At 40.7% G+C, this 16,861-nt stretch overlaps 1 protein-coding gene across 1 annotated transcript in view; it reads right to left on the bottom strand.

Moving 5' to 3' along the window:
* Nucleotides 1-16,861, bottom strand: part of kcnn3 (potassium intermediate/small conductance calcium-activated channel, subfamily N, member 3) — a 58,228-nt gene that overhangs the window by 12,154 nt on the left and 29,213 nt on the right. The window contains exons 4-7 of the mRNA XM_072394215.1: nt 8,704-9,000; nt 7,509-7,630; nt 6,580-6,721; nt 854-964 (exon numbers count right to left, since the gene is read on the bottom strand). Of these exons, the coding sequence (XP_072250316.1) occupies nt 854-964; nt 6,580-6,721; nt 7,509-7,630; nt 8,704-9,000 (672 nt within the window). The remainder of the gene's footprint in view (nt 1-853; nt 965-6,579; nt 6,722-7,508; nt 7,631-8,703; nt 9,001-16,861) is intronic.

Below are 16,861 nucleotides of genomic sequence, written 5' to 3' on the forward strand. Positions count from 1 at the left end.
CATCCTGCTTTAAATGGTGCAAAACTGGGACACATCAGAAAAGAACCACTGCTTTAGATAGAAGTAAATACAAGATCATACACACAAACATGCACGTAAACACACGCTCAAGTAGCACATTGTTAAGGGTGTTAAATGTCTTGTAAATACTGACTTTGGTTGACCTGAGGAGAGATGGCAGGAAGAAGACAAGAGAGTCTGGCTCCAATAAACACGGAGCGCGTTCACCTCCTCTATCGATATATATTATCCACACTCAAATTATTGATCACCCCGCTCAGTCACCCAGATAACCCTGCCGCCATAATGCACCCTACATATTTGATATGGGAGCTATTTTTGAAACTTGGGTCTTTCAGCAGCATGAAAAATTGAAAAGGACTGGAGGAGGATGGGAGTGAGAGATGGTGGGAAGGAGGTGGGGAGGGGGCAAGAAAGGGAGAGGACAGAGGGTGGCAGGGAGACAAAGAGAGAGAAAAGGATTTACTGTAAGAGAGACAAATGTCAGAGGGAAGGGGAGGTGGAGGGATGGCCATGTGGGAGGAAAAAGATCGGAGATGGAAAGAAAAAGAGAGACGTTTAGTGCGGGAGCAGTACAGAACGAGCCAGATAGAGATGACCTTTTATTGCCTTCGCTCACTCAAATAGCATGGCACTTTGTCACAACAATGCAGGGTGATAGTGTGATGAGGTAGTTTTGAGTTTAACTAGACTTCCATCGTCACATAAATCCTAAACTATAGTGTAAAAGCACCAGAAGTATGTGTGCTATTTACAAATCAGAGCTTTGCTTTATCTGTGCTACAGTGCAACATCCTCATTCACACCACCGACAACACACAAGCCTACACACCCTCTTGGTGAGCTGTGTGTCCATCATGAAGTTGTGTACATGCTTCTCGGCCTTGGTCAGCTCCAACTTCCTGGCTACCACGGCAACCACCAGAGCCGTACAGCCCGCACCCTGAAAGAGAAAGAAGGCAGGAGGAGGATATAACAGAGTTAGTCGTGCAGATGAGGTAAACTGGTGGTTTTAGGATGGGGAGTTAGCCCAGATGATTGAAAGAAGCAACGACAAACATGAGGACAGGAAACGAATGACAGAGAGAGAAGTGAATGGGGGAAAGGAGAGGATTAGGAGGGATGGCTCTTTCCCACATCCACATTTCCTCACGTTGAGAGGCAAGCCAATTCTATTTTCATTCGTAATCCATCTGGCCTGAGATGTCTTCTATATCACCTCTATATGTAGCTGAAAAATATGCCCATTATAGACCTAAAAAAATAAATAAATCAAAGACTGACACCACCTACTTTCATTTAATTATATGCTGTCGATCTGAATTACATGGTGTCAGTCTTCTCCTCTCACCGGAGGCTTGAGGCCTGCAGGACATGTAAAAGTGTAAAACACAGACCGGTTTGTCTGTATTCCAACTCAACCCACATGGGACATATGGCAAATTCATTTGGGAGAGTGACAGCAGTCTCTCAACCAGAAAGACATGCTTGAGAGGAGAAGAGAAGCGGGAACACAAGGAGGAAGATAGACTTAATTAACTTTCAGATTAGACACTGTTTTGAATGGGGCTGCTAAGTGCTCGCAGGTTCCTCTGAAGGGGCAGGCGCCAAGAGGAAAGAAAGGGAAAAGGGAGGAAAAGATAACGAGAGTGAAGAGCTTTTAGTAAATATAAATGGAGAAGGAAGGAAACATGGAGGGTGATTGAAGAGAGGGATGAATGCAGGAAACGAGGGTGTGTGCAAGCAATAGGAGGAGAGAAAGATGGAGAAGGAGCCAATGTTAATGAGGTCACATATCTCCTGATAAGCAATGAATTAAGATTAAGAGAGTTTAATGAAAGTGTACAAGTGTCTGCTTTCCTGCTTGTGACTGCATGCGTCTCACAGCGGGAAAGGAAAGGAGGGAGAGAATAAAAGGGATATAAGGAGAAAAATACGAGTTAGAGACTTAACTTGAGGGAGCACGAAACATTCCTGAAATGTGTAGGAAATAGCCAAGATTTCATCGTGCACGCTCTTAAAAGACAGATTTTGCCAAAAATAATTTGGGTTCAGCGAAATGTAACACACAAGCAGGCATTAGTGCCCACGTCTATACACTCTTCCATTCTATTTGTGTTTATGCAAAAACTATGAATAAAATATGATGAGAGCCAAAGGAAAACCCAAAGAGCATTCATACAAGTCTGCGCTTAAGGAAGAAGAGCCCTCAATCAACGAGCGGTACACCATGTACGCTTGCAGCGCGGCGTGCACGGCCACTGTGTTAGTGCATGTGTTCAAAATTGTCTTTCTTGGTCAAAACAGTAGGGAACTGATTGGTTTGTCGGCACGGGTTCCGTGTGTATGTGCATGCTCATGTTAGTGAGTGTGTGCATGTGTGTGTATGAGTTTGTTTGTGTGTATGCCTGCATCCATTTGATTCCAGCAGGGTTCCCTGTACAATCTCCACACACTGACACGGCTGATGATGGCTGTGCCGCTGTGATTTGTTTCATACGCCTGTCTGGGTGTTTCCCTCACTTCCTCCAGTACAGCACAGCCGTCTACTGAGCTGTCAGAAAGCAGGGAATCACCCCATCTGTGCCTATGTGTTACATCCACACATTTCAGGTAAAAACTTTACACTTTAGAAAAAAAAAAAAGCAGCAGAAAATTGTTTCAAAACAGGTCAGAAGGAAGACATAGAGGGAAGAGAGGAAGATATTCAACACACATTTGCTCCACTGATGTGTAGAGAGCAAAAGTAGTTTTGAAATGGAGCTACTGTCTGTAACCTGACAAACCAGTGTTTATAAAGAAGCTGTAGAACGTGGAAGGAAAGAACAACATATTATATAGCAATGAAGAAATAAAAGATGCACATTGCCCCTGGGTCTAGAAACTGAAGACAATGCAGAACTGCCTTAAAGCTGCACTCATTCTGATAGCCAACAAGGGGAGAAAAGTTTGTCTGATTGTTCAGAGATCTTTGAGAAAATGGCTGTAATTTTCATGGGATTTGTTTCCTCAGTAAACATTTTCATAAGGAATTTATAGTCTCAGTCTTCTTTAGAGATGCAATGTTCATTTAGTAAATTCTGGCCCCATAAATCTGATGATACAACAGGGTATAAGTGTGTATATTCTCCCTGGGTTCAAATACCTAACTTGTTGGATTAATGCTTCAAAACTGTAGTCCACAAACAAATGGACCTCTAAGATCCAAAAGAATGAAGCAAGTTTTAGTTGTACCCTGTTTGTAAGTGTATCAGAATGAGGGTGTTGTGGGGATGCACAACTTAAGTGCTTCCCCCCCTTTAATGCATCGAGTGGGGATTCACTTACCCTTCAGAGAGTAAGTGCATCCCAACTTACCCGTGCATTAAATGTGCCTCGTTTAATGCACATAACTACACTCAAACACTCTCAACTCTTCATCTTGGCTATGTTATCAAACAGCTAATAACAAGTTGCAAATGTTGGATGAAAAGGTTAGAACGGTTGGTGGTATGCTGCTGGTCAATGTTTTCAAATAAAAAATGAGCAAATTCACACATGCTGCTGCAAATAAAAACGCAATAAGTTAAAATTATATTGAGAAGGGAGAAGAAAACTGTCCCATTTAGTATTTAAATCCAGTGCTTGAAGATTTAATAAACATCTCATAAATTCATTCAATAGCTTATATTTAAAGCTTTTAGGAATGTTCAGTATTTACCAGTAAGCATAACTCCTTCTACATATGCATACCTTCTCATTATAACTGTGTCCAACCACACGCTCATTAATTAAAATGTTCACACACCAGGCTCCACTTATTGGCGCAGATGTTGTTGACAACTGCGCTAATAAGCACTTATATGTGTACAACAGAACAGCTTTATCCAGTGATATCCATGATTCAATTTAGATATTCACCATTGGATGCATGTAAATGCAAAAAGTAGCTCACTATATTTGCAGCATTTGGTAGCTTTGTGGTCTGCCACCATCCAACAACTGTCGACAATACACAACCACCCACATGTACACACTAACACCTGAAACCCCCTCCTCAGGTAGCCCCCGGGGCTGATGGTATGGTCCAACACAGTTGGCCTTCATGGGTTGTCATAGTAACATCAGAGAGAATTTCACTTTTTTAAATTATAGAATAATTTTCTATCTAGCAAAAAAAAACAAACAGAAATCTTGTTTTGTGCCTTGACGTGTCACCCCCAGCACTCCCTTCCCTCCTTTTAACAAAAAAGATATCTTCTTTTCACCCTCAACACTCAGGTTTTCCACAACCTTTCAGCACCTAGTCTCTCTCAGGAGTGATCTACACCTTTCTCTGTCCACTTGTATCCCAACTTACCCTCTGAAGATCAACAAAAATAAAACACTGACCCCCTCTGAGGAGAGTGTGTGTATGACAGGAGATAAGAGTGTGTGTGGGAGCCATACTCAGAGCGTATGTTAAGCTCTGTGTTAGTGTTGTGTGGGGGCTTCAGTCTGTAGCAATGGGCTTGGGACTATCTGTATCCACCCCCTGTTTTATGTCTGTGTGCGTTACAGTAAGAGATGTACTCCACCTCAAACATCCACTGGATGATTCACCCAGTAAATGGGGGTCTATGTGTTTCTTTGTGAAAGCGTGTGTTTATTCACACATCTAATGAATGTAGGTGAACTGGCAGATACAGAGAGGTTGGACAGCCCGAAGATGAAAGAATACGCAGATTTCAGGAGTTACGGGTATGAGACATCTGCCTGAATCATCTCTCTCGGTCTAACTGTAAGTTAACAAAGACGAATATACATAGTGAAAGATGCAATGGAAAAAATCTAAAAGGAGTTTTGATTGTAGAGGTTTTTTTAAAATATTTAGCTTTTTTGATTTTGAACTTGGTCTTAAGGTCAAGTGTGTATAAGCTTGCAAATGGAATACAAAAATTGCTGCTGTGACATCAGTGACAATATTCCAACAGACTTTTATCTACTATCTACTACTTTTCACTCATTTCAATGTCCCTTTTATTGGGGTATAACAACTTTGAAACTGAGACTGGGTGTTGGTCCTGTCTTTCCATGTAGTGGGACACCCTGACATCTACCATGCTGCACTGAAGTCACCCTTGCCACTATTCTCATTACATTATTAATAGAGGCGCCAATAGGACGAACAAAAGAAACAAAGCTGTACAATTTCGATGATGTGATGGCAAGTGGCAGAGAAATGATTTCATACTTTAATAACTGTGCATCTGGCATAATTTCTGGTTATACATAGAGTTTAAAGAAGGTAAGGTTTAAGAAGTTTAGAAAATACATTACAATAAAAAATGCAACAGTTGGAAACTGATTTACTGTCAATGGGTATTTTATACTTTGGTTATTTGATGGAAAATGATGTTTTATGTCTCATCCTAGCTTAATCATGTTTTGAAATGACCGATTGATTAGTGTGTAATTCAGAGATGAACAGATCTATGGGAAATATACATAAAAAAACACCTGCTGCACAGTGACTTCTATCCTTCATCTCCACAGTCTTCTAACACGTTATCTACTGATGAGCCACATCGTGTCCCCTGAGATGTATTCTCTGGAAACTTGGGCTTTTTTTGGCCTTATTTCCTCCATCCTGAATCTATAAGTCAATCAACAAAAGCTTCTAAACTCACAAGGTTATTTAATTTGAGATAATGTGATTTTCAGTTGTATAGGTATTGAAACAATTCTAATCTGCACATTTTGGACAACATAAAAGTTAATATAAGTTTATCTGTGACAAACCAACATGTGCTGATAAGTATTTTGATTAGGCTCTAATAAAAAACACCATAGAAGGATATTAGCAAGGTTAAAACTTTTTAAAGCTGCCTCACTTAGCATTTAAATCCACTGCATAAACATTCAATATTGCTGTTATTTAAAAAATAAGTCATCTAAAGAAAACTTCCCACATTTGAATACCCATTAACTGCCAGAAGTAAGTACAAAGAGGAAGAAAAAAGCCAGAAAATATGACAAATAAAGAAAACAAAAAAAGAAAGCCAGAATGAAAGAAATAGTTGGTGAAGGGGGAGAAACCCCTGTGAAGTGAAGCTAGCTGAAGAAAACTCGGCAGCTTAAACACTAATACTCACAGATGGACAGTAGATAGAAATAAACACGTGGCCTCAGGGAAAAGGAGAGGAACAGAGGGAGGAAAAGATAGAGAAAGAATTTGATAAAACGTGAGAGATAGATAGTGATGAAGAAAGAAAGACTGACAGAGAAAGTGAGAAAGTGAGAGTGGGAGGACATGGCACATTGAAAGGTAGGACCTTCATTATGCAATGAGGACAGACAAGGGAATAACACACTCAGAAATACACACAAACCACTAACATGTTCTTGTTTGCACGCCTACGCACTCAAAACACACAGAAGCACAGATGCAAGCTAATTCAGAGAGGATTGCCCAAATTACACAAGGCAGAATCTCTCTCGCAAATGACAGCATGCTCTCTAATCTGCTGACCTTTGGACAGGGTGAAGACACCGCCTCGGGGAGAGTGTGAAGGAGACGGGGAGAGGAAATGTACTGACCATGATGCCTGTAAGCAGACAGACTCCTTTGCCACAGTATGTGTGAGGGACCATGTCTCCATAGCCGATGGACAGGAAAGTAATGGAGATAAGCCACATGGCTCCCAGGAAGTTGCTGGTTACGTCCTGTGCGTCATGATACCTAAAAAGAAATAATGCCAACACTTAGTGGGTATAGTCAGCCAATAGTAAAAGATGTAAATCATAATGGGAGACATAACTGTCCCACTGGCTCTGTCTGTGTCTGTAAAACACAGACCATAGCACATACCTTATCGGTTGCCTCCATCATTCCTACTCTACTCGCAACACCGTTATAATAGCAACCATTCAACAGTTATGTTAGCTAACATAATGTTTAATGCTAACTTTCAATTTGACGAGCTGACATAGAGCCACCGTAGCTGATACATCAACAAAAGTGTGGCTCTCGCTGGGTCAATATTGTTTGAACCATTGTAGATGCCGAGAATCCACTTTAAGTCAAACACTGGTGAAACTGTCTATACAAAAATCAAATATGCATGTTTATTTATAACCATTTTGATTTATAAACCTAAGATTAATGTAACACAAATTATTGCAACTTTAATTAGAACTACATCATTTATTTGTATGTTTATGTACCATTTCCAAAATTAGCGCATAATGTTGTACTAAAAAAAAATGCTGTTCTTTATTGCACAAAAAGGCAAATTTATAGTGTGTTAAGCATTTTTCTAGACACTATCATAGATATCATTCTAATCATTATAATTATTTCAGATGTACAGATGTACAGATGTGAGAAAATTTCAAGAGCTGAAGCCTAAAGATGGATCCTGTTGCAGAAATCCCCCATTATATATCTTGCGAGTGTAATTGCTTCGTTGAATTCCTCACACAGTTAAGTAAAAAACGAACTCAAACGGACCAACTCCTGCACTGACCTCTCACACACTCGTACGGTCCAGGCAGCGATGATCCACAGAGAGATGCTGAAGACCAGCAGCACCGTTCCAGGGCAGATGGTCATGAGGGTTTTCATGACAAACCGTGTGTTGAAATGGACCTGAAATGCCCCACACACATGCAAGTGCACAAATTTAGCAAACAGGACATGAGAAATGATGCTGCTTCACACATTTCATTAGTAGCAGCAGTAGTACAGTCCACTCCTGAATCCTCACCCAGAAAAGTCTCCCCTATACAGACTTCAAGTTTTACTAATTAGCCTTGGGAGTAGCTTTTGATAGCAGTGGCACTCAGAGATTCTCACTGTAATTGGAGTCAAGATCGGGTCTTGCCCTCTGAGTCAGGTCAAGCCACACAGTGTCTTCGAGTAATTGGCCTGTTTCAGAATAGATGTTATCCATGACTCATTTGTCAATAAGTGGAAGACCTTCAACTACTGGCTGATGGATCGTTTGATCGTTGAACCCTGGAATGGTACACCAGCTGATAAGTGAGTTGTCATTTTAAAGCAACACTTCAATGGCAGCTTCAACAGCTCTCCTTGTCACCATGGGCCTGAGGGTCAGAGTAATGTAATCTCAGATATACTAGCAAACTGTTAGACAACTCATTTAAAGTCTGTTTCATCTCTCCTTCTGTCTCGCCGTTCTTTCTTGTTTGCACATTTCCATAACTTGCTACATCTCTTCATCCTGATCTTACAACAATATTTATGGTTGAACGTCATTATGAACCTGCCACAAATCCCTCATAACGTGACTTGTACATATTTCCCTGCATTCATATTCCAATTTCATTCTAGTCTCTTTTTTTCACGGCCCATTTAAGCTGTATGCAATAACTTGTTCTCATTTCACGCTCCCATCTCATATTGTATTATGAAAGATCCACCACAGCTTAACATCTAAGTCTCTTTGCGCAATAACAAAAAGGCAAGGAATGGGCTTGAACTGGGAGATGAAAAGGACAAGAAAAGAGGGACAGCATCTGATATTTAGAGACAAGACAGGAATAGAGGGGACGGCACAGATAGATTTAATTCAGAGGAGGGAGCTTTTTACATTAATACCTTTACAATGCACTCACGTCTCTCCTGCTAAACCTTTGACTGGCGCACTGTTTAACGCATGGAGCACAGACACCCTCCTGCAAGTACAAAACATTTCTGACCTTATTAAGGGCACCTATACTCCTGGAGGAGGCGTCAGTGAAGAGCTTGCTGTGAAGAAGCATGACTCTGGCGATGAGGTAGAGGCGGAGGAACATGGGCACGCTCAGCACCATGTCCAGGTCAGCCTCGGCCTGTGAAGGTGCATATGAGAATGCCAGCCGTGCCCGCCACTGAAATTTAAAGTCCCCAGGCACCGGATGCACCGCAGACACCAGCAGCTCCAGAGCGATCAGCAGAACCCTCTCCATCGTCATGGCAATGCGCCAGTCGTCTGCTCCATTGTCGATGACAAACAGCTGCAGGGACAGGAAGAGAGTAAAGAGAGTAAAGTGAGTAAAAGAGCAACACTTCTTTTAATGCATTGCTGTGAAAACTTCATGATGATCCTCTGCTGGCAAAGTCCTCTCATGAATATAGTGGGCAGAAATTATGATTACAGAAACTGGCAGCAAATCAGACTAAATGTCTTTCCTGACATGGAAAACTCGATCCATTTCATCAGCAGCTCTGCCTCCTCCCAGTTCTTTGGCTCATTTTTATTTCACCTGCAAGCTTTGTCCTACTGATACTAAACCAGAAATGTTGAGTCATCTGGAGCACTGGCTCTTATGTAAAACAGTAATCTAATGACCAAAATCACAATATCTATTTACTTTTATTTGCTTATTCATTTTTTTTCTTAAAGGCTAATACCTATTAACTATTACTTCTGTCGTTCTCATAGGCACAAGTCCTCTGGAGGATCCAAATGCCTACTTCCAGAGAAAAACAGACTCCTCCCTATAGTGGTTATGTTCACATAAAATTGGAAACATAACTAATCAGTTCGGAAATATACTGTACAACAGTATGCACTGTAAGCCCTGATACAGTTACAGACGCAAAACATTTTTTAAAATGAATTAAAACATTGTTTTTAATTTCCAAAAGACTGTTTCCCCCCTTTCAAAAACCTTAGAGAGATCTTACGACCCCCCAATCCCAAATCTTTGGAGGTGTGTCAGTTGATTTCCAGCAAGAAGCTGGAAATTTCTCTCAAACTCTCAGTATACTCAATCACAACTGTGACTGGATCATAGACATATAACTCTATGGTGGCAGGAAGTCTATCCACAAATAAAATCAACTACAGAATATATCAAGTCACCTTCTAACATGGTACTGATTTGCCACCAGCTAAACTATTTTAGTTGTTTTGGTCCATGATGTTAAAGCTCAAACAGAAAAAGAGTAAAACTAACAACTGACAGGCTTGCATATATCGCCATCTACCATAGTGGATTCGATTCGATTCCCCTCCCGAGCTTATGTACTGGATCTAGGACAGTAGTACAATTACATGGCAAAGTCCAGCTATAGCTTAACTACATCTAAATGTACTGAGTAAGTATAGAGGGAGGCGTTTCAAATGAGGCGTTTCAGGCAGTTTAGGAGGGGAGTCTTCTTTGTAGTGGACTTTGGGCTTTTACATGTACAAAATGCTATGTAACGTTGAATGTAAGTAGGTTTAGGCTTGTGAATTCTGAACAGCAAATAGTTCACAAACTGTTTCTTTTGGAGAACTAAATCTAATCAGCAGGTAAACATTTATTCAAGTATGGGTGTGTTGCTTCTCTCCCAGTTCTGTAAATGTAAATGATCTGCATTCTTTGTGTGTTTAACTGTAATTACAATCAATTTAATGAAACAATTAAAATAAGCTGGTGCCACCCCCTTTTTTTTATTAATCAATTATCAAATATTATTATTATCACAGTGATATGAAGGGTTTCCTCCACTCACATCTAATAAAACAGCACTTTTGATATTCCCTGCAGGAATTGATTAATTGTCCCGGAGTAAAATTAAATATCTGCCCTTAGTACCAGTGTTACTTTAATTGCAGTTTTCCCTTCTTGAATGCGGATGTTTTGTGTTTGTAATTGCTGTGGTTACTCATGTTATTGTCACTAAAGCTGCCGTTATAAGGAAGTGGTAAGAGCAGGTTTCATTACGGGGGCCCTCCTCCAGACGGTGCTGACAGGAGCCGGGGGAGGCGGGGGAGGTAAAGGGGATGATGAGAGGAGAGGGCGGAGGAAAGAGATGGATGAAGTGCAGGGGAGATTAAAGGATAAAGATAGGAACAAGGAAATATCAGGGAAAGGGGGAAAATAATGTCTCTGTGACATTTTGGGCTTTTGTGGACTCAAGACAAGTGAAATCCATCACAAAAATCCAGATAAATTACACATTTGTACAAATTTTTTGAGCCATACAGATCTGCTTTTCGAACTGGGCTGGAGTTATGTTGTGCGATGACTATACATTTTTCAATATTCAAAATGTTACGAGTCCATTGAGAACTACATTGTCTTTCAGGGAGGTTACCACTGTGGACAGAGAAGGTTAAAGAGAGAGCGAGAGAAGCAGAAAACATAAACTAAACAGAAAGGTCGGGGCACAGGGAGAGAAACCAGGAACTCCCCTGCTGTAAATCCGCTGGGTTCACCAGATGCTGTGCTGCCTGGAGAAACAGCCAGCGCTCTAACAATTGCTCTTTACCACATGACTCAGCTCAAGGGCTTTTAACCCACACAAACATTTATTTAGGAAAACAAAACGAGTACAAAACGGGTCAAGAGTTAGAACAAGTGGGCATGACAGCTCTGTGTCGAAGCCAACAGATCGCTGTCGAGATGAGGCCGAGCTGAATCTCTGCCACTTCCTCAACCACCTGTGGATGCGCACATTGCACAGTTCATCATTATCTATAGCTCGCACCACAGGGGGTTTGTGTTTTCTTTGTTCTACTGTTGTTGCATGCATGTGCACACATGGCGACGGCATGTGTGCACGTGGCCCGTGCGCACACCGGCGTCATTGTGTGAGCTATCATTTGAACCAAGGGTCAAACGCTGGCTGTGTTCTTTAAAGATTTTGATGAGCATGCATGTGCATGCATTTGCATGACTGCGTGCGTACTGTACTTGTGTGTGCCTGAGTGAGTTCGAGAGAGTGTGCAGACCCAGCCTCGTCATGGTGACTGTTGCCAAGGCGACAACATCAAAGAGCAGCCAAGCTTAATTAGGATCCCCAGTGAGGGAGAAAGAGAGTCAAAAAGAGAGACACGGAAGGAGAGAAGAGGAAAGAAGAGAAAAAAGGGAGGAAGAAGAAAAACACTAAAATGTGTGACGGTGAGTGAAGAGGTACAGAGAGGACAGGTTATCTAACACTTATACTCTCTACAGAGAAAAATCTATTCACACTATCATATTTGGGGACTTAAAGCGGGTTTCCCACAACTTACACAACTAACTGGTGTGGTGGTTTGTACTGTCGCCTCACAGAAGGAAGGTCCCTGGTGTAAATCTCAGCTGGGGCCTTTCTGTGTGGAGTTTCCGTATTCTCCACGTACATGCGTGGGTTCTCTACAGATACTCTGGTTTCCTCCCACAGTGTAGGGTTAAATGGGGATTCTAAATTAGTGTGAGTGTGCATGGGTGTGGGACTGAGGGAGTGACGACCTGTCCAGTGCGTACCCTGCCTCTCGCTCAATGGTAGCTGGGATTGACCCTGAATTACTTAAAGTGGGTATAGAAAATGGATGGATGGGTTAGAAATGGTCTCCAAACTAGACTGAAATGTCTTTCAGTCTAGTTTATTCTCTTATAAAATGATATTTCTTCAAATCAAAACGGAGGTGATCCAGTGTCCGGCACCACTGGAGGAAATGAGCACTTCTCCCTTCCTCCTTCCTTAGCCCTCCCCTCTTGTCCTGTCCTGCACACTCCCGCTGTTGGTCTTTTCCTGGCTAAATCGCCATGAGGAAGGGATAAATAATTAAATTCCATTAGCAGAGTAATCTGTCAATGGGAGCGAGTGAGTGCCACTGCCCCTCCATGAACAGGACAGAGGCAGGATATGACGAAGGGCTATGCAAAAAAATTGGTCTTAGAATGGTTGTAATTATGTATTACATAATTTGCAGATGAAAAATGAGATTAGTGCATAATTATGGGTAATCACAAATGTGTCACAATTCAAAAGTAATACGTTTAAATTCACACATAAATAGAATTTAAAAACTGCCTATATGAATTTTAATATTTCACAAATGGAGATATTTTTTCACCACGTACTTAATGGATCACTTTTTACTTTTGAAAAGCTTGCAAAAAGAATATTTGTACCATTCTTATACATTTCTTTACAGGTTGCTAAATGAGACTGCAGGAATCATGTAATATGCACAGATTGGTCTGAGTTTTAAGACTCATTCTCGTTGTCTAAGCCCTACATTCATCCACAAATGCTGCATTTAAATCCTGTTGGAAAACTGGAACATCTGAGCTTTTGGTGGATTTGTGCTTAATCCAAACATGGGAATGATATTTTTGCAATATAAAGAAAAAGTTACCATCCCTCAATTAGTGCACATTTACCAATCCTGTACAATAGCCTATACATGTAAATAGACAGTTTGAATAAGCCTGTGGTGACTTTCGTGGGGAAAAAAAGCTCATGCTATGGAGTGAGTTGCAACTAAACTGCAAATAGTTACAATACAGATACTAGCATTTTATTAAAATGACAGATGTATCATTAGTTGTATCAGTTATAATTATCAAGCATCACCTGAAAAATCATGAATTTTGCTTATGTCAACTTTCCAAATATTTTAGGTGAGGAGCCTATGGGATGCCCTGTGACTGTGTTCTCTGGATACTTCTGAGTGTTTGCTTATTTAAACCATCTGTTCATATCTATTTACTTTAAAAAATGTTAGTCTTTCCCAGTTTTTCACAGCACTTGAAAGCAATGCAGTTGGATCACGTGCACATGGGTATTTTCTTTTGAAAGCCTGGTGTTTCAGTGTAAAAATAACCTTTCCATAAAATGGGCCGTGTGTGCCAGGATAATCAGTAAGCAATGGTCTGTTGTGATAAATTCTTGTCAGGGTCATGGCAAAGTAGGTTAAAACATGTGAAGACTGATCAAATCCAATGAGGAAGGAAAGGTGGTTGTCAAGGCTATAGGTTCCAAAAGTCTCTGGTCAAATAGATCAGACTTCAAATGCTCTTTTGTTTGAATCATAGGCCAAATTAAAAAAGAAAAAAAAAAAACAGATACATGGGGAAATTATGTGGGTTTCAACAAGTCAGCTAACTGATATGATCATATGGGTGATTAGGAAATTATTAGGGAAATATGACTCATCTGCATTATAACAGATGTCATTCACAAGTCTTTCCTTTTAAAAGCCACAAAATCCTCAACAGGAGAAAGAGGTGTGTGGAAGAAGCAGCAACACAGTCATTCATGTGTCCGTGACTCGAGTTCAAGATTAGCAATGTTTTGTTTTGTTTTCTGTTTCTGGGATAAAAACGCAACTGCTTTTTAAAAATGATTTTGTAATAAATTCACTTGGTTAGGAATAGAAAAAAATGTTTTTTTTTTTTACAATTTTTACAATTCACTTGCAGTCGCTCTCACAACACTAGGGGTCACATATTGTTCGAACACAAGTATAAAGCTGTACAGACATGGGACCATATAAGGGTGGCAGGCAGTCTCCTTTTAAACAGAGAAACATTTTTGCATTGAAACAGTCTCTGCTCATACAGAACAACTTCTTAATTTGATATCGGTCACATTATTGACCATTATAAAACTAGTCCTCTTCATAGAGCAGCTGCTGATAAATAAAACGTCTGTAGGAGTTGTCCATCTATGTGTGCGTGATTGCAGAAAGAGAGCTAATGGCAGATAAAGAAAGATGGAAGTCAGATAACTGTTAAATCCACTTTGACATAAAAAAAACAAGCCTACAGGGAAGGATGAACAATATCATGGTAAAAATATGTTTTCTTTTATTTTTTCCTAACAAACAACAGTTAACAGACTGTGGCATCACAAGGCAGAGGGCTAGGGACAGAGAAAGGCAACAAAAGTAGATGGGACAGAAGGAGGGCAAATAAGGGAGAGCACAGACAGTGAGAAGGAGAAAAAAGGAAAAAAGGAAAAAGATAAGCACGAAAGATATGCTGAGGTGTCAACATAGGTTAAGATGTGAAGTCTGACAAAACAATCTCCCCCACAGGCAGTCCCATCCCCTCTGCTTCGACATCTGCAGCCTGCTGCATGAGTTTGTGGCCCTTCAATCTTTCCCTCGCAATGATCTACCCAACCATGCATCAACCTGTTATGGTTCCTCAGAGGCCATCTTTCCTCTGTAATCATGTTGAGTCCCTGATTGCAGATGCTTCGCATCATGAAACCAGATCAGTCCTGGCCAGATTCTGCTAAGCAAGCACGTGAGACATGCAGGGACAATCTTGCACACATGACAGCACAGACACATGTGTCCATATGCATCCAGACAGCTCCGTTGTGATTAAAAAAAGAGGTAGATAGATGCAGGCAAAACAGCTTCAGTCTCATTTCCCATGGGACGGAGGAAGACTAAATCTAAGTCTGGAAAGAGACAGACCTAATCACTGAAAAGGTTGGTGACAGAGCATGAAAAGCATGTGCACATACTTTTACACACATAGTCACCACTCTGGGGAATGTCTGAATCCTGCAGCATGGAAATCCCTGGAACAGGCAGAAAATAAGTGAGGCGAGCTAAACACACGCACACACATGAATCTGCACTTGTGTGCCAAGTGCAGATTCACACACCCTGATATACATGAATATTCAGGGAGGATAACAGGCTTTCCTTGACTGTAATTACAGCTCTGAGGAAACACCCCCGTGGCTGCTTCTGTGCAAGAAGTACAAAGCAAGACAAGAGTGGAGTGAGAAGGAAGTATTAGAAAGTGTGAGAGATGAGGAAAGGTTCATGACTGGGATGTTTGCGTTATGTAGCCTAGTTTGCCACTGAAAGTCTAAAAAAGGAAACAGGGAGAGAGCGGAGAGGGGTTTCCACTAGTGGTGCCTGGAGACCAGGTATTTCCTTCATTCAGTGCACACATGAAATATAACCTGTGTTACTCAAAATGTCCGGAGGCTCGTGAGACACAAATGGCATCTGATAAATGAACATTTTTCAGAAATAAGTGGATGAACTACTTCTTTCATATCCGGAGTCTAAAGCAGATGCTGTGGTTTTCCTTTCCCTTATTTTCTCCTCCATTATCATCCAAGAGATGGATGGAGCCCACATTATGCACTAACAGCAAAGTCTGACATCATTAAATGGCCGTCCAAGTATGAGACATCTCATGACTGCAGTTCATTTGAAATGAGAGGACACATCCTACTTGGAAGACAACCACTCACTTTATATTCCGAATACTGTCTTGTCTGTCTTTGAGTAGCTGTGAGTGCCAAACTGGTATATTCTTAATCAATAGAAGGCTTCTGAAACTTTCCAAAAGTAACTGAATAACACAAGTCTCTAATGCAACGCACTAATGGACTGGAGAAACATCCCTTTCAAACACTCTCTTTTTCTATTTGATTTATTTCAACAACAATTCAATTGTTGCCTTTGGAGTGAGCGTTTCTTTCGAATGTATGAGCTACAATGAATCTCTTTGCTTTTGAGTGATGTGCTCCTTGTTATCTAGTATGTAGAGGTTTGTAAGTGTGTGTTTGTGTGTAAAGAAGAGAAGACCACTGGTGAGCTAGTTGAGTTGTGATTCACATGAAAGAGCAGGACTTCAAATACAAGAACAAGCATACATGAATGTTCCTGGATACAATATGGAACCCATTAAATATAAAGTGAAAACTTCTGAAATAATAACATTTTTCAAAATCAGACAATTAGTCTGATTTAGTTTTGGCCGTTAGAATTACCTCTCCGATTAGCCACTTAGAAACAGATTCATAATTACAACAGTCTTGTTGTTGCTTTAGTTGATTTATCTTTGGGTAGACCATTATCTCTCACTCGTCAGTCTCTATTTTGTCTGAGCAATCTCAGTCAATTCGGCTCACTGTTAACTCTAACGGCAAATGATTGCACGGATCAAACAATTATAGCACTCAAAATGTCTCCTGAGTTTATGTTAGTGGTAACAGTTGCGGCTCAAATTCCAATAAATGTGTGTTCAACTTTGGATTTATTTAGATAATTGCTGCAGAGAAGGGGGAAAGAAGCACACAACAAGCAAGATTAAACTCATTTGTCAAGAACAGAAGTGATTAAACAGAAGTGATAAAGCA

The sequence above is a fragment of the Leuresthes tenuis genome, unplaced genomic scaffold (assembly GCF_036924035.1).
Source record: "Leuresthes tenuis unplaced genomic scaffold, fLeuTen1.0.hap1 SCAF_10, whole genome shotgun sequence".
NCBI lineage: Eukaryota > Metazoa > Chordata > Actinopteri > Atheriniformes > Atherinopsidae > Leuresthes > Leuresthes tenuis.